The sequence below is a fragment of the Hippopotamus amphibius genome, chromosome 1, assembly GCF_030028045.1.
Source record: "Hippopotamus amphibius kiboko isolate mHipAmp2 chromosome 1, mHipAmp2.hap2, whole genome shotgun sequence".
Classification (NCBI taxonomy): Eukaryota; Metazoa; Chordata; class Mammalia; order Artiodactyla; family Hippopotamidae; genus Hippopotamus; species Hippopotamus amphibius.
In genome coordinates, this window is record NC_080186.1 from 162,927,458 (window position 1) to 162,950,630 (window position 23,173).

General features: G+C 39.7%; 1 protein-coding gene across 4 annotated transcripts; it reads left to right on the plus strand.

Moving 5' to 3' along the window:
* Positions 1–323: 323 nt before the first annotated feature.
* On the plus strand, positions 324–20,359 carry BRD8 (bromodomain containing 8). 4 transcript variants are annotated; one of them, XM_057734076.1, is made up of 22 exons: positions 324–375; positions 1,411–1,507; positions 6,081–6,150; positions 7,663–7,712; positions 7,947–8,069; positions 8,185–8,265; positions 8,690–8,754; positions 9,876–10,012; positions 10,556–10,774; positions 11,160–11,304; positions 12,147–12,356; positions 12,753–13,033; positions 13,385–13,837; positions 14,140–14,233; positions 14,435–14,481; positions 15,270–15,484; positions 15,665–15,757; positions 15,954–16,022; positions 16,418–16,595; positions 17,718–17,822; positions 18,296–18,340; positions 19,977–20,359. In XM_057734076.1, the coding sequence occupies exons 1-22, from the start codon at positions 357–359 to the stop codon at positions 20,034–20,036; spliced, it is 2,856 nt and encodes a 951-aa protein (XP_057590059.1). In that variant the 5' UTR covers positions 324–356; the 3' UTR covers positions 20,037–20,359. The 4 variants fall into 4 exon arrangements, with proteins under 4 accessions (XP_057590059.1, XP_057590070.1, XP_057590077.1 ...); XM_057734082.1 differs by lacking the exon at positions 324–375 and adding an exon at positions 387–760; XM_057734087.1 differs by lacking the exon at positions 10,556–10,774 and having other exon boundaries at positions 336–375.
* The last annotated feature ends 2,814 nt before the right edge of the window (positions 20,360–23,173 follow it).

Here is a 23,173-nt window from a genome sequence, read left to right on the forward strand (position 1 = left end):
TGACTTCTCTGCTTTAAAGTGGGACAGGTTACCAACTGTTGGAGTCCGGAGTTGGGTCCATTGGAACTCCGGTTTATCAGTTTTTCTTGAGCCCTAGGCATTTCTTTTCCAAGAAGCCTAAAGGAAATCTTGAGGCTTCAGCCTCCATTTTCTGTTCTTCTTTAGCACATTTCCTTCCCAGGAACTCACAAGAGACCTGGTTTAGGGCTCTTGTTCATCCTGGGGTGCGGGGGTAGGGCACTACATTTCCCAGGAAGCACCGCGAACAAACACCGGAACTCTATTTCCCAGAATTCCGCCGGCTTTAGCTGTACCAGATGGTCTTCCCTCGGGGGGTTGGAGACTTCAGGGCCAAGATGGCGGCAGGAACGGGTAGTAAGTATTTGCGCTGCTCTTGTGTGGAAGGTGTTTGTAGAGCCAAGGCCAGGCAATAGATTTCTGTCACACTCTTAGGGAGTAGGAGCAGTGATTTGCCTGAGCGCCCAGGGCCGTCAAAGACCTGCGCTCGTCCGACCGGCACTGTGAAGGCCAACGGTTGGGGGCCCAGAAGCGTAGTTGTTTCAGTAAGGCCGCGAAGCTTTGAGAGGAGCAACTCAGCGAATCCTTGTATGTTTGGGAGCTCTGCGGGGTGAGAGAAAAAAGCTGTCTTAGAGGCTCGAACGTGCGGACAGAGATGTTGTGAGCTATATGGAGTGGCCGGCGTCTCAAAGAGTCACTTTCTGACGAACGTTTGTGAGGCCCGTATTCACAGAGAAATGGGGTATCTTAACCTTTTTCTGCCACTGGGGAAAAATTGCATTTCGTGCATCTCAGCCATTTCCTTCTGTTTCAAGGATTGAAAAGATCTTTTAGGCCCAACAGCTAAAGGGGAGTGAGTGTTGCTGAGAGAAGTAAAGAAGATTATGGAGGCGGAGCAGTAGGGGGTTGGCCGCTCAGAATCCTGGGAAATAGCCCTTGCTTCCAAATTGGAATAATGCATTCTTTTTTGGCCTCTCCCTGGGGCGTGCAGGATCTTAGTCCCACGACTAGGGTTCAAACCCCCTTCCCCTGCAGTGGAAGCGCAGTCTTAAGCACTGAACCGCCAGGGACGTCCGTGGAATAAAGCCTTCTTAACACTGGGTCTTTCGGGAGAACGGCCCTAAATTAATCTTTTTTTTTTTTTAATATAGACAGTAACTATGGTATTTGTAGAAAACAATGTTTTGCCTATCATACGCAGTCCAGTTCTCATGTAATGAGTAGGCACCACCCTAGTGGTGGTGTTTACTAGAGAGGTGAAAATCAAGATTTGGTGATAGTGGCTCACTTTGTCCTTACAGGTTGGGATGTTTTGTATTAGGCTTTTAGTCCTCCCTTTGGGGCTTAGAATTAGTGTCTGAGTGGTTGTTTCTAAGTCTTCTCTCCTTTCAGAACATAAGCTGCTGAGTACTGGCCCAACAGAGCCATGGTCCATCCGAGAGAAGCTGTGTTTAGCGTCTTCCGTCATGAGGAGTGGAGATCAAAATTGGTAAGGTGTCTAGAATGTCTGCTTTCTTGGGTATTAGAAACTGTTGGGGGTGTGTGTGTGTGTGTGTGTGTGTGTGTGTGTGTGTGTGTGGGTATATACATATATATTTTTTTAATATACTGGTGCATTCCTATAGTTAGCCTTTAAGCAGTATTTGTATTTTAACAGCTTTATTGAGATATAGTTCACATACCATAAAATTAACCCAGTATATTCACAGAATTTAGTATATTCAGAATTGTATGACTATTGCTAGAGTCTAATTTTAGAATATTTTAAATACTCCTGAAAGAAACCACTTACCCTTAGTCACTCTACAGTCTCCTCTTTACCTCCCTGACATTTCCCTCCCTCCTCCCCCAGCAACCACTCATCTACTTTCTGTCTCTCTAGAAAGCTTATTTTGGACATTTCATATAGATGGAATCATATAGTTTGTGGTTGTCTGTGACTGGTTTCTTTCACTTAGCATAGTGCTTTCATGGTTCATTCATGTTGGAGTATGTATCAGTACTTTATTCCTTGTTTTGATTAAATAATAGTCCCTTGTATGGGTATGTCACATTTTGTTTACCATTTTCCAGTTGAACATTTGGGTTGTTTCCATTTTTCAGACTATTATAATTAACGCTACTATGAATATTTGTGAACAAGATTTTGTACACACCTATTTTCAATCCTCTTGAAAGAGTGGTATTGCTAGATCATATTGTAATTATATATTTAACTTTTTGAGGAACTGCCAAACTAAAAAGTGGCCCCACTGTTTTACATTCCCACCAGCAATAAATGAGGGCCCCAATTTCTCTGCATGCTTGACAATATTTATTGTTGTCTTTTTTGGTTATAGCTATACTAGTGAGAATGAAATGGTGTCTCATTTTGATTTGCATTTCCCTGATGACCAGTGTCGTTGAGCATCTTTTCTTTTTTTCTTTTTTAATATTTACTTACATATTTACTTTTTGACTGCGATGGGTCTTAGTTGTGGTACACAGCTTCTCTGCATGTGGGTTTAGTTGCTCTGCGGCATGTAGGATTTTAGTTCCCGGAGCAGGAATTGAACCGGCATTGCAAGACAGATTCTTAACCGCTGGACCACCAGGGAAGTCCCATCTTTTCATGTTCTTATTGGCCGTTTGTATGTCTTTTTTGTAGAAATGTCTGCTCAGATCCCTTATTTTTCATCTTCATTATTTTTCATTTTATTATTGAGTTTTAAGAATTCTTTATTCTGGACACAAATCCCTTGTTAGATAGATGATTTGCAAATACTTCTGTTTTGTGTATTGTCTTTCTTTGGTATTGTTGATATCTCTTGGTATTCTCTACAGCACCAAAGTTTTTAGTTTTGATATGTCCAATTTGTTTATTTTTTCTTCTGTTGCTTGTGCTTTTGGTGTCATAGCTAAGAAACTATTTATGTCTGTATTTTCTTCTAACGGCTTTCAACTGTCATTTAGGTCTTTGACGCATTTTGAGTTAATTTTTGTGCTGTTTGTAGGGCAGGAATCTCTTTTGCATGTAGATGTGCAACTGCCCAGGACTCAGTTTTTGTTGAAAAGATTATTCTTTCCCTGTTGAATTGTCTTGGCACTCAGTATTTCTTATAAGTACCAGAAAGTAGGACTGTTGTGGTTTCCAATCTTTTTTGCTCCCAGGACATAATCTTTCATTTTTAACATTTGTCTTTCCCCAGCCCCTTTTTTCCCTCAGGATCTAAGGACACCTTTTAATTGTCGTAAGCGTTCAAATTACTTAATATACAGATTTGCATTTATATGGTATATCTGTACTACTTTAACCATTTAAATGAGTTTACCAAAGCACCATTACTGGCCACACCTAGCACTTACACAGTTTTATGTATTTTTCAAATAACTTTTCAAAGATGATACCAGGATCCTTCAGGTAGCAGCTGTTCTTGAGCTGGTAAACCCCATGACGAAACAAAGCACACTAATTTGATACATCTCAGATTGAACTTAAATATAACTCAAGTATAAACTGAACTCATTTTTAAACAAAGTACCAAGTAAACTGGATTGAAATGGAATCCAATCTGTATGTTTTCTTACATTCTTATTTTTTAAAAAATGTATAAGAAAACTTAAGTAAAACTTGGAAATTTTAAATTGTATTTATATTTTGAGGAGGTACTTAAGTCATAAGATTCAAAATTCAAAATGGTACACTGTGTTTTCTTCCCATCACTGTATCTTATCTCCCAGGATTAGCAGTTTTTTGTGTGTTTCTCTGCCACTAAGTTTGTATGCATGAGCAAATATATATTTTCTTTTTCCCCCTCATTTTTAAACAATTTTTATATATTATGCACATTGTTCTTTACCTTGCCACTGCTGCTTTTTTTTTTTAACTTAGTACTATACTTACAGATTGTTGTTTATCTTTATATGAAGATCTAGCTCATTTTTTTAACAAATGCATGATATTGTTTTATGGATATACCATAATTTATTTAACTAGAACTCTTTTGATGGACATTTGCTAATATAAATATGACCTTGCATAGTTATGTATGAATTGTATCTAAGATAAACTGAAAGTAGAATTATTGATTCAAAGAATGTATGCTTATAAAATTTGAAAAGTATTTCAAATTACCTTACTCAGAGATTTGTTTAAATTTATACTATTGGTAATATGTCAGAGTACCTGTTTTTCTATGCCCCTGTTCATAGAATGTGTTGTTACATATTTTTGATCTCTGAGAGTTTTAAGATCAAACTTTGAAATAGTTCTCATATCTTTCATTTGCATCTATCCTATGCTGAGTGAAGTTAAATATCTTCTTGTGTTAAAGAGCCACTTGTATTTCCTTTTCTGGAAACTGCTTTTTCCTGTTTTTCTATTTGACTATTAGTCTTTCTCTTTAATTTGACTGGGGGTGGGGGATGGGCGTAGCTCCTTATATGTTAGGGAGATTAGCCATTTGTCTGTATTTTGAGGTGCATTTTTTTACACCACTGTGCTATTTGGCTTTGCTTAATGTAATATTTTTACATTGAGTTTTTAAATGTATAATGTAGTTTATTTATTAATAATTTTCTCTTATTGCTCCTGGATTTTGTGACATAATTAGAAAGTTCTTCCATAGTCTGAGGTTATAAAGTAATTCTCCTATGATTTCTTCTAGTGCTTTTGTGGTTACATTTTTTTTTTTAAATATATAAATCTTTGATCGATTTGAGGGCTTTTCTTGGTATAAAGAAAGGTGTAAATTATGGATCAAACTTATTTTTTGCTGATAGCTATCCACATAACAATGTTAAAGTAAATTTTTTATAAGAGAAAAGAACTCCATGAAACCATTATCCCAATACAAAATTTAAAACTTTTTTTCTTTTTAAAGTTGTGAAATACTTCAACCACATAAAGAAGTAGGGAGAATAATATAGAGTACCCATGTATCTGGTACCTGGATTTAAGAAATCTTCATATTTTGTCATGTTTCCTTCAGATCTTTTAAAAGAAATAGACAACAGTTGAAGCCCCTTCACACTCTTGCTTCAAGCCATTTCAGTCTATTTTCTTTTTTTTATTTAATTTAAAAAGTTTATTTATTTGTTTATTTATTGGCTGTGTTGGATGTTTGTTGTTGTGTGCGGGCTTTCTCTAGCTGTGGAGAACAGGGGCTACTCTTTGTTGCGGTGCGCGGGCTTCTCTTGTGGAGCATGGACTCTAGGTGCACGGACTTCAGTAGCTGCTGCACATGGGCTCAGTAGTTGTGGTGCGTGGGCTCTAGAGCGCAGGCTCAGTAGTTGTGGCACACAGGCTTAGTTGCTCCGCAGCATGTGGGATCTTCCCGGACCAGGGCTCAAACCTGTGTCCCCTGCATTGGCAGGTGTATTCTTAACCACTGTGCCACCAAGGAAGTCCCCAGTCTGTTTTCATTTTTGCCTCTTTCTTCATTTGTCTTTCTTTATATTGTATGAGTGCATCATAGCGGAAAATTGTGTCATCTTTTTTTCAGTTAATATTATGTTATAAATATATTCCGTATCACCACATATATTGTATTTCATAATTATTTTTATGGGTTAATATTTTCTAGAGGTTAAACATCCTTTTGCAGGCATTTAGATAAAACCTAACTGTTCATCAGTCTGATCAAGTTCTACATGGTGCTTTCTTCCTGGTGCTTGCTTCTTTTGTTGTTTTCTTATATTACATTCTTAGGAGCTGTGTTAATAGATCAAAAGATAACTTGGGGGTCTGGAATATTCTACAGATTGCTTCCTAAATGACACGTTTTCTAAAAGAACCAAATTCAACATAAAAATATTTTCCCAAATGAACAGAAATGATACTTTACTAGGTCCTAATACCTTCACTCAGTAAATACGCCATGTAGGAAAACTATTTAGCAATGACACTTTCCCTCTAAAATGACTTTTCAGTAGTTGTCATTTTCCATATTCACATATTCCAGAAGATTTCCCAGTGGCGATTTTTTACTCCAAAGTTTATACTCTAAACCTTGAACTCTCAGTATACCTCTCTTTTTTTTTTTTTCAACTTGGTATGTGTTAAGGCTTTTCTCATTTTGTAGGGTATCAGTTAGCAGAGCAATCAAGCCCTTTGCAGAACCTGGTCGCCCTCCAGACTGGTTCTCTCAAAAGGTAAGTTCCCAAGTGAGTGCTCTTTTAGAGCACTTTTTGTGATGTGGTGTGGGTTCCCTTCCAGGTCCTGCCCTTTTTTTTTGGTCTTTAAGTATCTTGCTTATTTATTTGTTCTTATGTTTGTTTCCTTTTTAAGTTTTTCTGAAGTATAGTTGATTTACAATGTTGTGTTAATTTCTGCTGTACAGCAAAGTGATTCAGTTATACATGTATATATTCCTTTTCATATTCTTTTCTATTATGGTTTATCACAGGGTATTAAATATAGTTCCCTGTGCTATACAACAGCACCTTGTTTATCCATCTTATATATAATAGCTTGCATCTGCTAATCCCAAACTCCCCATCCTTTCCTCCCCAACACCTCCTCTCCCTTGGTAACCACGAGTCTGTTCTCTATGTCTGTGAATCTGTTTTTGTTTCATAGATATGTTCATTTGTGTTGTATTGTAGATTCCACTTATAAGTGATATCATAATGATATTTGTCTTTCTTTTTCTGACTGACTTTACTTAGTATAAATGGCATTATTTCATTCTTTTTTATGGCTGAGTAATATTCCATTGGGTATATGTACATATACCATATATATCAAACACATCTTCTTTATCTGTTCATCTGTCGATGGACATTTAGATTGTTTCCATGTCTTGGCTATTGTAAATAGTGCTGCTATGAACATAGGGGTGCGTGTATCTTTTCAAATTATAGTTTTGTCCGGATATATGCCCCAGAGGGGGACTGCTGGATCACATGGTAGTTCTCTATTTTTTTTGTTTTTGAGGAACCTCTATACTGTTTTCTATAGTGGCTGCACCAATTTACATTCCCACCAACAGTATTAGAGGGTTCTCTTCTCCACACCCTCTCCAACATTTATTATTTGTAGACTTTTTAATTATGGCCATTCTGACCACTGTGACCAGGTCCTGCCCTTTTAATCACAACGCTTTTGTACCATGAAAAAGAATAGTTGAGAATGCTTTTCCTTTTTCTTAATACTTGCCAATCCATCCATCTATGCTCACACTGTTACAAACTATTCTTGTCAGTGTAGCATAACAGTTAAAAGCCCAGTCTTATACATTAGATAGATCTGGGTTTAATATGACTCCACTTGAAAACTGTGAACCATGATCCTTAGTTTTCTGATTTGTAAAATAGAGATAAAAGTTGATTCAGGATTGTTGGAAAGATTTAGTTGAGGTAATACCTAGAAAGTATTTAGTACAGTGCCTTGCATATGGTAAGTACTTAGTAGATATTAGGTATAAATATTGGCTCTTAGCTTGTCTTTCCCCAAATACACAAACTCCAGGCCAGAAGACTCCCTTTTCTGTGTTTTTGTATTGATTATTTTCAAGTAATTTGATTGCAAAGTAATTTGTCCTCCTAGAAGCTACTCATACCTTAAATGTAGCTCCCCTGTTTAAACCTTAGTCTAATATGTCAAAACTTTGAAAGGTCATTCCTTTTTAAGCTTGCTCATTATATTTTCACTTTTTTCCATAGCATTGTGCTTCCCAGTACTCAGAGCTTCTGGAGACCACTGAGACCCCAAAGTGAGTACAAAGCCAGGCACTTGAGCCAGATCTCTTTAGTGGAGAATATTTATTGTGGAAGTCTTTTTTTTTTAATCTATTTATGTCATGGTGTGATAAAAGTATAATAGAAATTGTCTCTGGTTAGATGGTGGAGAAGGCTCAAAGAAAGCAAGTGGGAGTAGGAACAAATGTTCTCCTATTCAAGTGTGTGTCTGTGTTTTTTGTTTTTTGTTTTTATAAATTTTTCCATAGACGGAAACGGGGTGAAAAGGGAGAAGTGGTAGAAACTGTTGAAGATGTCATTGTTCGGAAACTGACTGCTGAGCGAGTTGAGGAACTAAAGAAAGTGATAAAGGAAACCCAGGAAAAATATAGGTACTTATCAGAGAGAATGCGAAATGGTTGGGAGAGACAAACAGGGCTGACTTACACTAGTCAGAATTTTTTAAATAGATTAAAAAACCCAGTCTGCCTACCTCTCGTCCTACAGGCGGCTGAAAAGAGATGCAGAACTAATTCAAGCTGGGCACATGGACAGCAGACTGGATGAGCTTTGCAATGACATTGTGATGTGGGTTATATTATACGCTTCTTCCATCTATACTCCTCTTTCTCCTTTTACCCTCTTTATTTCTTAAGTAATCTGGCTTAATTCCTACATCTGGCATCCCTTTAGACTTGAGAGGTTCTGGAAAGGGAAAGCTGCAGAGTGGCCTGGTAGCTGGGAAGGGGTAGTGAGTCCTAGAAGGTAATGTGATAGAACATTTCAATGTGAGGATGTAACTTAGTTCTAACTTAAAAGTGGCTCTAGTTTGCCTGGGTAAAGAACTGGTACTTAGGCAGTATACTCAAAATTCCCTATTTTGCTGATAAAGATTTTTTTAGGCTTTTCCTCTAGAAAGTGCTAGCCTGGCAAAAAAATTTCCTTTTGAGGGTACTGTGAACTGTGGAGGAGCTAAAGCCAACTAGGATCTATCCTTTAATTTCCTCTTTAGGAAAAAGAAATTGGAGGAAGAGGAGGCTGAAGTAAAGAGGAAGGCTACGGATGCAGCTTATCAGGGTAAGGTGAACCTAATGACTCTGTTTAACAATTTGACTCTACAGTACTGTGTGCCGATGACAGTTGAAGACTATTTGTTAACACAGAATTCACTAATTCCAATTTACTTGCACTTTTCTCTGTCATCTTCTCTTTTACCAGAATAAAAACGTCCCTTTATGAAACTCTTAGAAAGTGAGCTCTGCTCAGATCTCACTAGACCTGGTGTTCTTTTTTTCTTTTTGACCTTGTGTTCTTTTGAGACACAAGAGCCTGATAATAACATACATATTGAACATAAATAAGGTTTTAGAAGTCAAAGCCTGTAAAAAAAATTGAGAACAGCTCAGTCACTGGCTGAGAGGAGGAACTTAAGCATTTGTAACTTTAGGAATACATTCTCTGGGCCAAAGAGGTCTTTCCCTCCTTTTTTTTTTTTTTTTTTTTTTTAAATTGGCTGTGTTGGGTCTTCATTGCTGCACATGGGCTTTCTCTAGTTGCTGCGAGCGGGGGCCAGTCTTCATTGTGGTGCACGGGCTCCTCATTGTAGTGGGCTCTAGGCATGTGGGCTTCAGTAGTTGCAGCACATGGGCTCAATAGTTGTGGCTCACGGACTCTAGAGCACAGGCTCAGTAGTAGTGGCACATGGGCTTAGTTGCTCCGTGGCATGTGGAATCTTCCCAGAGCAGGGCTCAAACCTGTGTCCCCTGCATTGGCAGGTGGATTCTTAACCACTGCGCCACCTAGGAAGTCCTTTCCCTCTTGTTAAAAGCAGAATCTTAAGTTGTTGAAGAGGACATTGAGGGATGTTTAAACTACTTTCCTACTGCAAGGACCTTTGGGATGTATGAATTTGCTTAGGGAAAAAAAAAGTTTTCATAGGAAAAATTAGGCTAAAAACTTGTAAAGAAAGCTTTCTAATCCAGATTCTTTTTTTTTTTTTTTTTAATTTATTATTTTTGTGGGGGTACACCAAGTTCAGTCATCTGTTTTTATACACGTATCCCCGTATTAATCCAGATTCTTAATGCTGCTTTAGTAATGCAACATTCCTATTTGTCCTTTATTATATAATAGCAGAGTAGAGTCTAATTTTATTTATTTAATCTTAAAGATAGAAAGTGTTCTTTTTTATGTTCTAGCCCGTCAAGCAGTAAAAACACCCCCTCGGAGGTTACCTACTGTGATGGTCCGCTCTCCTATAGATTCTGCCTCCCCAGGAGGTGATTATCCACTTGCGGACTTGACTACAACCACTATGGAAGAGGCCACCTCTGGGGTGAGTATATTTCCACCCACAGGAATTGATCAGCAAAGGGGCAATAAGCCAGCAGAGAGCTGAGTGATGAGGAAACCACTTTTGGCTTAGAGGCAATTTCCTCTCTAGGTCTGAATGCTAAAAGACATAATTTGCTATGTTCTGTGCTCTAAGATAAGAATGGACCTAAAAGCATTGAGGCTGTTGACAATTTTAGAGATAGGTAAAAGACTAAGTTAAGGAATTATTTGTAAGTGTACTGGTCTTAATGAAATTCCTGCTGAAATATAGGATGATTCCTTTGTAAATATAATATTGGTAGTGGGTAAGGAGCTTATTAAAGGCAAGTTGGGTGGAATGGTTGAGTCATTTTGGGTTTGAGTGGCAAGAAGAGAAAAAATTGTGGGGAAGAAAGGTGTGGTTAAGAGCAAGAGGGGTAGAGGGTTTCTGGGCAGTTCCACTCAGGACTAATAAAGTAATAGTTAGACACACTAAGCCATCCAGATTAGTAGGGAACCTTCCTGAGTTTGAGAAGTCAGATAAAGGTTCTCTGTTGTCTCTTAGGTAACCCCTGGGACTTTGCCGAGTACCCCAGTCACCTCGTTTCCTGGAATTCCTGACACCCTTCCTCCAGGCTCTGCACCCTTAGAAGCCCCCATGACCCCAGTCACAGATGATTCACCCCAGAAAAAGATGCTTGGACAGAAAGCAACTCCACCCCCCTCCCCTCTGCTGTCAGAGCTCTTGAAGAAGGGCAGCCTCCTGCCTACTAGCCCCAGACTGGTATGGAGACTTCTGTGGGTGTTTGAGAGCTGTGGTGATTTAGTAATTTGGAAGGGAGTGCCTGGGACCTAAAATATAACATGGAAAAAAAGTTCAAAAGAGGAAGAGCTCTAGTTAAATGTTAATTTAAAAACAAAACAAAAACAAAATAGTTGATAGTATCCTTGGGTCCTGAGGTATCTGAATCCATAATTATTTTGGGTCTCTTCTCCAGAGAACTCTTGTCAATAAGTTTTGAAAATTAGAGTTTCCCTTGGGTCTGAAATCATTTTCTTTGGATATTAACTTTTAGTTTCATGAAGTTTGGCCAACTGCTGGAGCTTTTTTGGGAAGTGGTAATAAAGAAAAACTTGAGTGTAGCCTTCACCTCTATTCTTCCTGGTAGGTCAATGAGAGTGAAATGGCTGTGGCTTCTGGCCACCTGAACAGTACAGGTGTCCTCCTGGAGGTAGGCGGGGTCCTTCCCATGATACATGGTGGGGAGATGCAGCAAACACCCAACACTGTTGCAGCCTCCCCTGCTGCTTCAGGTAAGTCACTACTTTTCAGTCATTTACTTTATTTTAGAGATGTTGAACATGGCATTGACTGCCCTTGGTTTCTAGCCTTTGTTATTAAGCAACTGTGGATCCTAGACTTAAAGCCCAACCTTGGAGCTACTTTGCCTGTTAAACCACATGGTGCTTGATATTGTAAACCCATTTCATCTTCAAAATACTGATTGTCCTGGATGACCACAGCATAGGTACTGATGAGAGGAATTGTGAAGTTAATGGTAAAGGTTCAAAATCACAGAAGGGTGCTATGGATTCCTGAGACTATAGCATAGGCAGACAAAATTTGAAACTAGAACGCTAGACTTAAAAGAGTCTCAGGCCTGCCCCACACAAGTTTTGTGACTTTGGATAGGTAACTTAACTCTTGAGCCTCAGTTTGTTATTAATTGCAATATCTATACTTCACAAGGATGTGGTGAGAATTAAATAAGGTAGGAGATATAAAGCAAAAATGAGTTTTACAAAATGCCAAACATTCGATTTTGGTATTTGAGTGGTGGTAAACTTGGGTGGTTTGTAGCATGCTTAACTTCAGTAGAAGTGACAGATTTATTCATACCTTTTTTTTTTTCAGTTACTACTCATTTTTCATAAAAGTTGTGTATTCTAGTGCTTTAAGGCATTCCTAACTTGGCAGGAGATCTTAAGTAAGGTTTGAAAAAGTAAGGATATAGATAATGAGCTTATTTAACAGAGGAATTGCTTTCATCCTTTTAGAATAAAAATTTTCTTTGTTGAGTCTTAAAGTGGCTATTATTTGCTTCTTGTTCATGTGCTTTCTTCTTACCTCGTTTGTGTACCTCTTTGTCTGTTAGGTGCTCCTACTCTTTCCCGGCTTTTAGAAGCTGGTCCTACACAGTTCACCACACCTCTTGCTTCCTTCACTACTGTTGCCAGTGAACCTCCAGTTAAACTTGTACCACCCCCTGTAGAGTCTGTGTCCCAGGCTACCATTGTCATGATGCCTGCGCTGCCAGCACCATCCTCTGCTCCGGCTGTCTCCACTCCTGAGAGTATAGCTCCAGGTGCGTCCTTGACCCACGCCCTGAGCAGCAACTAGATCCAAAATTTCATTTTGAGCTTCAGTTACAGAAAGGTGACCAAGAGCACCAGCTTCTGTTCTGTTCTCTGTGGACATATGCCATCTTCATCCTTACAAAAACAAGGATATGAGAAGAAGTGGGTGGGCATTTATGTGTTGGGGCAAAGGGCTAAGTGTACATATATGAATGGGCTTGAGAATGTGTTCTCACCTTTCTAAATAAAACTGAGGAGAAGAAAACATAGGCAGGTGTAAGATAACTTTTACTGAGCTTAAGTGTATGGGTACTTCACCTCTGTCCACAGCTTTGGTGTGATCTCCAGGTGGGCAGTTGGTACCAAATAAGCTTCTGAGATGGTTTTCTTTTCCTATTATTCAGTGAGTCATCCTGATACCTGTGTTCCCATGGAGGCTGTGGGGGATCCACATACTGTGACTGTTTCCATGGATAGCAGTGAAATCTCCATGATCATCAATTCTATCAAAGAAGAATGTTTCCGATCAGGGGTAGCAGAGGCCCCTGGAGGATCAAAGGCTCCCAGCATTGATGGGAAGGAAGATTTAGATCTAGCTGAGAAGATGGATATTGCTGTGTCTTACACAGGTGAAGAGCTGGACTTTGAGACTGTTGGGGACATCATTGCCATCATTGAGGACAAGGTAACTATTCAGCAAAGCCCCAAAGAATGTCTCATGAGTCCGACATAGGCTTCTCTCTTCAGCCTCTCCTTGCTTCTTGTAGTAAGAATTACATAAACAAACAACTCTCCTGCTTCTTTCCATCTCCATCTGTGTAGTTCCAGAGCCCTTTGATGCTGACACACTAGTCATCTGCCCAGCCTTCCGTAAGTTACTGGTTTGCACCAGACAGGTACCTGTTCATTGGTTACTTCTAGTACATGGAGAAGATGGAGAGAGAAGCTGCAAATTCAGGCCATCTCATTTGCTGCTAATGAATTGAGGGACTTGGGCTCTTTTTGTGACTTCAACAGTGTATGTATTATGGGACAGGTAGATGATCATCCTGAAGTGCTGGATGTGGCAGCAGTAGAAGCAGCATTGTCATTCTGTGAAGAGAATGATGATCCCCAGTCCCTGCCTGGCCCCTGGGAGCACCCTATCCAGCAGGAACGGGACAAGCCAGTACCTCTCCCTGCACCAGAGATGACGGTCAAGCAAGAGAGGCTGGACTTTGAAGAAGCAGAAAGCAAAGGAATCCATGAACTGGTGGACATCAGGGAACCCAGTGTTGAGATCAAAATGGAACCTGCAGAACCAGAGCAAGGCATTTCAGGGGCTGAAATAGTATCTGGAGTTGTTCCAGCCTCAAGTATGGAGCCACCAGAACTCAGGAGTCAGGACTTAGATGAAGAAGCCAGAAGTACTGCAATTGGAGAAATGACTGAAACAGATGCTTCCAGTAGGAAAGGCGATGAGACTCCACTTACAACGGTGAAGATAGAGGTATTTAAGATCAGGGGCTTGGGGTGAGTGGGAGGTGGAGGGTTATACCTTAGGTAAGAAGTGACAGTTTAGGCCTTTGGTCTTCCTGTTGCATGCCTGAGTTCTGACATATTGATGTGTCCAGAGCCCATAGGTATGATCAGTGCTATATATACTTAGCCTGTTCTATTAAGGTGACCATTAGAATCATTTTACATGGGTAGGAGGATTTAGAATTTCTTGTATAGCCTCATTATCACTGAAGAATAAAGTATGTAGTGATTTACCAGGACTTACAGTATTTGTTCTTTTTGATCTTTTAGGCATCCCCTGAAAGCATGTTGTCTCCATCACATGGCTCAAATCCCATTGAAGATCCTTTAGAGGCAGAGACTCAGCACAAGTTTGAAATGTCAGGTAAGTAATAAAGCCAGGAAATATGTACTCTGTAACTAACTTTAAATCATTTGCTTTGGCTTCTGAGGGATTGTGGGTTGTGGGCAAGTAGAGGAGGTAGAATAGGTCAGCATGGAAAGGAGAGCTGCAGGGGATTATTGTCCATAGGAAGGGGAAGGCTGAGGTGGAAAAATCTTCAGGTAGTCTTTCTCTCCTCTGCAGACTCATTGAAAGAAGAATCAGGGACTATTTTTGGAAGCCAGATAAAGGTATTTCAGACTTTTCTTTATTCCTCTTGCTGTGTGACTAGATTTCCCTGTAGCACTACCTTTTTAATGAATTGCAGTAAACGCGCATCTTTATTCTCTGAGATGAGACTGGTTAAGGAGTTGCATGGGGAAAAGCTGCAGTGGACAGTTAGGCTTAGTGGGAGTACTATGGCAACGTGTGCTATACTGAAAGAGTACTATCTGAAAGAGTTTGTGAATATCACACAGACCTTTCTTTGTATATAATGCACAAAGAAGCTTTGATACATCCAGAGTGATTTGGAGTGAGTAGGGATACCAGAGTCAGGGAGAGCATAAAGGAAATCAGATTATTATACTATTTAGAGAAAGTCACCCAAAGTTTTCTTTTTAAAATTACTAAAGCAGTAGTAACAAACAGACTTAAAGTAATGCGATGTGAGCTTGCTCCATCAAATGAGACACAAAATAAAAACTATTTTTGATAACTTTGTACCCAGGGTCAGAGTTCCTCTCAAGAGCAAGGGGAAAGAAGGAACGCCTCTTAGCTTAGTCTTAAGTAAGTAGCTTTTTTTTTTCTTCCTTTTAAAAAGATCCTGGGTCTATTCTTTGTCCAGGTTCTAAATTACTTGATCAGTCAGTATCTGTAAGTAGGTGGTAGTATAAGTGATAGAGGGCTTAGTCAGGAAACAGTGTGAGGCCATTTTCTAGAACTGATCTAACCCAAAAGACAGATCATGTTTAATGATGCTTTGCTGGATAGCTTTGCTCTCCTTTCCATTTGTTGACTGGAGCACACTGTGTCTAAGGATGCCCCAGGTGAGGATGAGGAGGAAGATGGAGTCAGTGAAGCAGCCAGCCTAGAGGAGCCTAAGGAAGAAGATCAAGGAGAAGGCTATTTGTCAGAAATGGATAACGAACCCCCTGTGAGTGAGAGTGACGATGGCTTTAGCATACACAATGCTACGCTGCAGTCCCACACACTGGCAGACTCCATCCCCAGCAGCCCTGCTTCTTCACAGTTGTGAGTATCTGTGATTCTTTGCGGTCAAGGCAGTGAAAGTGAGAAGTAGGAGAGGATCTTTTCTTTAGTCTTACTTTTTCATCTTCCCTTTCTTGGCCTGGAACAAACATTTGACAAGAAATAATTAGGACTTTTTTTTTTTGGACTTATGCCAAGTGAGACTCCCATATTTTATTTCAGTTCTGTCTGTAGTGAGGATCAGGAAGCCATTCAGGCACAGAAAATCTGGAAGAAAGCCATCATGCTTGTATGGAGAGCTGCAGCTAATCATAGGTGAGTGGGCTTTACCAATTAGTAGGAACATTTTCTCCTGCTGCTCCTCATTGTCTCTAACTGGAAAAAAGTCTGAGTAGGTTTATATGGTACTGATGGCATTGGCTGTTACAGCCTTCAGCCATTTAGATCAAGTTCCCTCACCTGTGCTTCTTGGAGGATAAGTCAGTAATTGCACCATACTGTTTTTGGACAGGTATGCCAATGTCTTCCTGCAGCCTGTTACAGATGACATAGCACCTGGCTACCACAGCATTGTACAGAGGTAAGCCAAGATCCATGTAGCATGCTGACTTGGCCTGATTTGTAAGTTGTCCAGTCTTAGTGGACTTTTGCTTTAGACAGAAAGTTGAAAGCAAATGTTTTTGATGTAAGTATGACCAAGTGTTAAACTAATTATTTCATTGATTGGGTCGCTGAATCTAAAAGAATTAACCCCCTTTATTACCTTTCTCAATACTTACTATACAGACTGAATTTGGTTTTTGGGTTAAGTCCTTGTTTCGAGGTTAAGTACTTGTTTTAGGGCTTGGTGTTTGAGTCCTAGCAGCTGGGACTTAAGGTATATTTGAGGAAATGTATATGGTAATAATATATTCAGAGATCCAATTGAGTCCTCGTCCCCTCTCTGCTCCCATTTTCCCCTGGTCTATTTTTTAGGCCTATGGATTTGTCAACTATAAAGAAAAACATTGAAAATGGACTGATCCGCAGTACAGCTGAATTTCAACGTGACATTATGCTGATGTTCCAGAATGCTGTGATGTATAATAGCTCAGACCACGATGTCTATCACATGGCAGTAGAAATGCAGCGAGATGTCTTAGAGCAGATCCAGGTACTTTGAAGATCCTGAGCATTTTAAAATAGTCAAGAGAAGGATTCATATTGATGTTAGGAAGGGGTACTGTGGTTTTTACTTGAAATAGCCATCAGGGATACAGGAAGATACAATTTTGTCCTTGCTGGATTCATATTGGTTTGGTAAAAGAGTTGTGAGGGAATATTCTGCCTTTCTTGGGCAAGTATCTTATTTCCTGAAGGGTTTTTGTTTTGTTTTGTTTTTTTAAGTTGCTCTGTGGCATGTGGTATCTTCCTGGGGCAGGGATTGAACCCGTGTCCCTTGTGTTGGCAGGCAGATTCTTAACCACTGCGCCACCTAGGAAGTCCTTTCCTGAAGTTTTTTAATTAAATTTTTATAAAATGGTGAATATATTTTTAAGTGATATAAAGTATGTATATGGTAGACAATCCAAATTTCAGGGAACCTGCTTCTATCCTGTAGTTGCATTACAGGCACCCTTTGGGATACTGAACTTGGAGGGATGTTGTCTGTCTTTGCAAAGTCTGCCAAATTACTTAAATTTGCTTAGTGATTACTTAAATTACTTCGATTCATCTAGTTTTATTCTCTCTCATTCTCACTCTTAGAGCATAGAGATTTGTTTTTAAGGATTTTTTTAAAAACTGAGGTATAGTTAATTTACAGTGTTGCGTTAGTCTTAAGTAGAGAGCAAAGTGATTCAGTTTTTTATATATTGGATTGGCCAAAAAGTTTGTTCGGGTTTTTCCATATGGAAAATAGGTACGCATATATTGGCCAACTCAGTATCTGTGTATATGTATACATATGTGTGTGTGTATGTATATTCTTTTCAGATTCTTTTTCATTATAGGTTATTACAAGGTATTGAGTGTAGTTCCCTGTGTTATACAGTAAGAGCATAGAGATTTTGATGCTATAACAGCAACAAAAAATTAGAGCCATTTGGCATTTTCCGATTCTTTAGCATGCACAACTAGAATTAAAACCTGATGTGCTAAACTCCTGATCAGTCAAGAGGTATTTGAATGCTGTTTGCAGAACGGTACTGTAGTCCTATTTACAAAGCCTAAGGTATCTTAGTTCTTCCTTGATGCATCAGGTCTCTAGGGCCAACTCTGTTTCTTCTCCCTACAGCAATTCCTGGCCACACAGTTGATTATGCAAACATCTGAGTCTGGGATCAGTGCTAAAAGTCTTCGAGGGAGAGATTCTACCCGCAAACAGGATGCTTCAGAGAAGGTGAGGAGACCAAGGAAGAGCCTGTGTGCCAGTGTTCCAGTGATAGAAGTCTGAAGCATCCAAGGAGCCTTATGTTACTACTTGGTACTGCTGGGCTTCTACATTCCAGTGTTATACAGACATAAAGACTTTAAAATGGTAGTTTGCTCCCATCCAAACATTGAAGAAACGTGCTGTGACTGGAAAGCCCAGTCACATGGGAGAAATTGTGAGCTGAGTAAATGAATTATCTCCTCTGGGAGTGCTCACAAGGTGGGAGAAATGACTTAGCTTGCAGCATTTGGGGACCATCTGGCCAGTTACTATTCTGGGGACATAATGGCCAGATTGCTTTTGGATCTCTTTCCTCTTATTCTTGAGTTTTAAAATTTGTCTTTGTGTGTGTGGTGCTTGTGTCTCTGTCCTGAGGTTTGGGGTGCTTGCAGCTAAGAGTTTCTGTGGAACCTGATCAGTGTTTGTTTGTCCTCTAACAGGACAGTGTCCCCATGGGCTCTCCTGCCTTCCTTCTCTCTCTCTTTGTAAGTATTGAATGGCTGCAAGGGGTGGTGTTGCCACAAAGATTCTCAGCTCTTGCTGGGGGTGGGTGGCAGAGGGAAATGCAACATGCAGACTGTGGCAATGTCTTAAACTTCTGTTTATTCAAGTCATCGAATAAGAAACTGTCTCTTCTGCATTCCTGTCTTTCTGCATGTGTGTGTGTGTGGGCTGGGTAGGGACTGTTTATGACTTCCCTCAGCTGAAATGAGGTATTCTTGGTGAGGATCTAGGATGCACCTGTTCCTCATTTCTTAACTCCACCTTTTGACAGTTCTTTTCTTGCAAATAGAAGGTTGCTCAGAGCAGCAGCTGCTAGCTGGCTTTTAAAAAGTTCCTCATACCTACAGATACTTAGCACATGGGTTTTTTTCTTTTCCCCTAATGTTAAGTTGCAAGAATGTTGCCTGATACACAAACATTCAGTAAAATTGAAGAAAAACATCTCAGTAACAGTGACCACGTACAGTAGTGGCTCGTGGAATTAGAGATGAGGTTAGTAAAGCTAGCCTAAAGACTACTATTCTTTTCCTCTGTGATTTGAACAATGCTCTCTGCCTCTGTGTTGTTCGTTTCGAGGCACTAAGTCATAATGTAATGGAAAGATAGCCTAGAAAACCACATGATCTTAAAACTCACTGGATTATCTCTTGGAGCCTTGTTTTCCTCATCTGTGTGATGGAGGTAATATAATGAGGTACCTGTCCAGCCTACCTCACAGGGATGTTGTGAGGATAAAATGAGATAATAAGTATGGAACTGACTTGGAAAAAAAAAAGTGTTATACAAATGCAGGGGTGGTATTTTTATACTTACTGTTGCCTCAGAGGCAACTTGTGTTCATGAGCTCTAAGAATTGTAGAGTCCTTGCATGTTAGAAATGTAAAAATGGCCTGGCCCAGCAAGAGTGTTCACTAACTCATTTTACCTGCAGGCCTCAGCCTGTACCACAGACAGAACACTGTAATCTCCATTCTTTCTTACTGGCCTGCAACAGTGACTCTGGATCCCCAAGCAATTGGCTGGTTATTGCAAGGCTGGTTAATAGAATCTTTTATCTATTGAAGACAGCAAAGTATTGCACAAGAGGAAGGAGCTGGGCTGCAGGGAGAGAGCAGCAGACGGAAAGAAGCCTTCTGATTGTCCTGATCTCATGGAAGACAACTCAGGAGGTGCTAGGGAACTAGTGCCAGGGTCAGTCTGCAGGAAAGGCCTTTCTTATAGGGATCAACAGCTGGACAGGTATGTTAGCCGAGAATCTCACTATCCACCACCCTTTCTGATTCTCCCACCCATCTTTTACTCTTCCTGTTCCTTTGCACATGATTTGGGGCCTGGGTGGGATGACTCATAGTCATTCTGTGGGACTCGCAGGTGAACTCCAGTGACCTCTAAGGTGGGCAGGAATAAGATACTCTGTCCTGCATTTCCTCTCACACACTACCAGGTGCTTTTTAGCCCACTCTGTGGGAAGACAGATAGATGCCCCTCATTTCCTGGATTTTTCTGCTGATTCTCTCCTCTCTTCCCCCCAAAACCCAAATCCCCAGCATTCTTGTACCTTTATTACCTCGTAGCTAACTCACTCATGCTCCCTTTCTTTGTCTGCCTGTCATCTAGGATGGGGGAACCAGGGGGCGCCGCTGTGCCATTGAAGCAGATATGAAGATGAAAAAGTGAAGCTTCAGAGTTTCTGCATTGAGCTGAACCTGAAATAGAAGTAAAGATAGAGCTTGGGCTTGTGGGCCCAGTTCCAGAAGTGGAAGTTACAGAAGAGGAGGCGCCTGGGCCACATGACATGAGCTGGAAAAATCTCTCTCAGAGAGTTGGAGTAGCACAGTTGCCTGTTTTAGGGCAAAGATCATGGGAAGTGTTAATGTCCTGATGTGTTGCTAGCAGATTGTAGCTAGTTTGTATTGTCTTGTGAAGTGTACAGACTTTAAAACAAAAACAAAAACCTGTGAAGTGTGTATGTACACAATAAACTCTGAAAGAAAAGAAAACTCTAGCCTTTGGTGTGTTCTTTGAGTGTGTGTATGTGTGTGTGTGTGAAACTTGTTATTTCTTCTACATGGTAACTTTCGTCATTTGTGGAAATGAGATTGTTAGAGGGGGAAAGTGGGCTTATCATATAAACTGTTCTACTACAGGTCAGTGAAGGTAAGTAACCAAGATTGAGTTTATAATTAATGTTTAAAAGTATTGCATTGTCTTATTCAGCTTTTCTTGAATGTTTGGTAAAACAAGATTTTCAGAGTTCTGTTCATGGCATTGCTTAAAGAAGACTAAAGCATGGATACAGGTGGCATCTTTATCCTTGGCATTTGTTCTACTTATTACTATCTTTGCACATGGTATTTCTTGAATAGTATATTATTATTATTTCCTTTCTATCTCTATGTGTAGGGCTCTTGTGTATTTTAGAATTCATAACATTACTATTTGAAGGCTAAACTTAGTTATCAAACTTATCTGAGTTTATTCCAACTTCTGTTACTAAATAAAAATTGAATCAGTGAAATGAACTGGTTGTGAGCTTTTTATTAAAAAGAGATAGAGGGGCTTCCTAGGTGGCGCAGTGGTTGAGAGTCCGCCTGCCAATGCAGAGGTCACGGGTTCGATCCCAGCTCCAGGAAGATCCCACATGCCGCGGAGCAACTAAGCCCGTGTGCTGAAAAAAAAAAAAATAAATAAAATAAAAAATAAAAAGAGATAGAGATTAACAGTGTACTGTCTAGTATTTTGAGCCTTGAGAAAGATATAGAACTTTATGATTGAGAGTCACAGATCTTTTTGGCTTAAAAAAAACTACAAGGCTTGTTAGTGTACTAAGGAAGTAGAAAATACCATCTTTGTGAGTGACAGAAGGTTCAATCAATCCAGAAGTTAGAAAACTAAATATAATTAATTACAGTATATTCCCGAAGCAGTCTACAAACATGCATGTAATATGAACAATGGAGCCCTAAATGTTGGGGGAACTTTGTGAAGGAGGAGGTCCAGTAAAGGACGTAGATTTTGGGTTGGTAGAGAACGTGATTTACAAGCTTAGCAAGCCAAATTAAGGTATAGGCATGTTAGAGTGGGGGCAATAAGGAGACTAATGTAATTAGAATAGGGGTCATATTAAGGAATAGTGAATTACAGGTACCAGTCTAAGGGAACAAAATAGAGCTTGATTTATGGAAGACTTTGAGGGACAGATTGAGAAATTTATATTTGAGGTGGTAGCTATTGTAAAGCATTGAATAGGGAGACTGTATTTGTTCAGAGCAGGTTGGATTAAAAACAGAGAAACTGACCAGGAGGCTATCACATTTATTCAGGAATAAAGGATGGGCATTGAGAAAAATTACTGCGGAAGACAATTGGGAAGTGGACTTGTTTACTGAATATAAGAGAAGAAAGCGTCAAAACAGGATTAAGAAAATAGTGTTGATAGGTGTAAAGAATTTAGGGAGAGCAAATTATTGAGAGATGTTCAGAAAGAAAATTGATTTTAGTTTTGGAAGTGTTGAGTTGAAGGAGATGGTACAGCACCTAAAGGGAATTGACCTTTGGGTACATGGAGAAATGAGACCAGAATGCATATAAAAAGTGAAGGTGGAGAGATTCAGAAGCCACCTTAATAAAGATCAAAGCTGAAACCTCAAAGTAGCTGCATTTTTTTTTAAGGATGCATTAAGGAAGCAGAGGCCCAAACAAGAACATAGAAGACGAATGTTTTGAAAGTTGTGAAAGGGAGAAGATGAAGGGGTAAGAAAACCAGGAGCGTAGTGTAATGAAAGCAAGGGAAGTTATTTTATAAAACTTGATTTGCAGTTCTCATTCTGTGAAGTGAGAGCTGGATATGAACAGAAGGATGCTACAGGTAATCTTAAAGTATGCTTTGAGAATTTAATGGTTGATGGATTAAAAATGTCTCTATGCTGAGGAAAATGTCCCTTTCCATCAAATTTGTTGCCTTGCAGCTGAGTTTAAGGATGGTTTGGGGTAGTGGAATTCATTTCAGCTAGCTATACTCCAGGTTTTTTTCTCTTTTTTTTTAGAACACGAGGAAATCTAAGAACAAATAAATATTGAGTAATATTTCTATTACACTATTTGACGTAGGGCTTTTTCTTTATTCCCAGTGACAGATCACTTTTTCTCCTGATGTCTCCCTTCAGCTAGCTTTTACTCTTCCTAATGATGAGTAGAAAAAAATTTCTGACCCCTTATCTTTCTGCCAAAATTGGAAGATGGAATTGCCGTAGGAATATTGATTTGAGTGAATTTAATGCATTTTTTTCCTGTGTATTTACAGATGGGGCATGAATGGGTTTGGTTGGATTCTGAACAAGACTATCCCAATGACTCTGAGTTGAGCAACGACTGCAGGTCCATTTTCAGCTCATGGGACTCCAGTTTGGATCTTGATGTGGGCAGCTGGAGGGAAACTGAGGAGCCAGGGACTGAGGAACTAGAGGAAAGCAGCCCAGGGAGAGAATCTAGTGAGCTGCTTGTGGGGAACGGAGGCAGTGAGGAATCTCAGGAAGAGGCAGAGCAAGTCAGCTGCCAGAACCTCCTCCACTTTCTCTCTGAGGTAATGGGATGCCATTGTTTCCAAAGATGGAAGAGTCTCAACTTCCTAAGAGAATGCTTACCCATAAATTTCTACCACTCTCAATATTGTTTACTAAAATAGAAGGTCCACAGTGGCAGGAACTGAGTTTGTTTCTGTGTCTCCAGCACTTGCTGCTGATACAAAACATGTGCCAAATATGTACTTTTTTGTCTGAATGTTTTAAGATCCCAGTCATTAGAAGCTTGAATCA

Excerpts from the sequence above, each read along its gene's own strand:
- BRD8 (XM_057734076.1), top strand. Across the intron at positions 10,775-11,159 it reads TGCCTACTAGCCCCAGACTG|GTCAATGAGAGTGAAATGGC; the intron begins GTATGGAGACTT and ends TCTTCCTGGTAG. Across the intron at positions 15,485-15,664 it reads AGCCCTGCTTCTTCACAGTT|TTCTGTCTGTAGTGAGGATC; the intron begins GTGAGTATCTGT and ends ATTTTATTTCAG.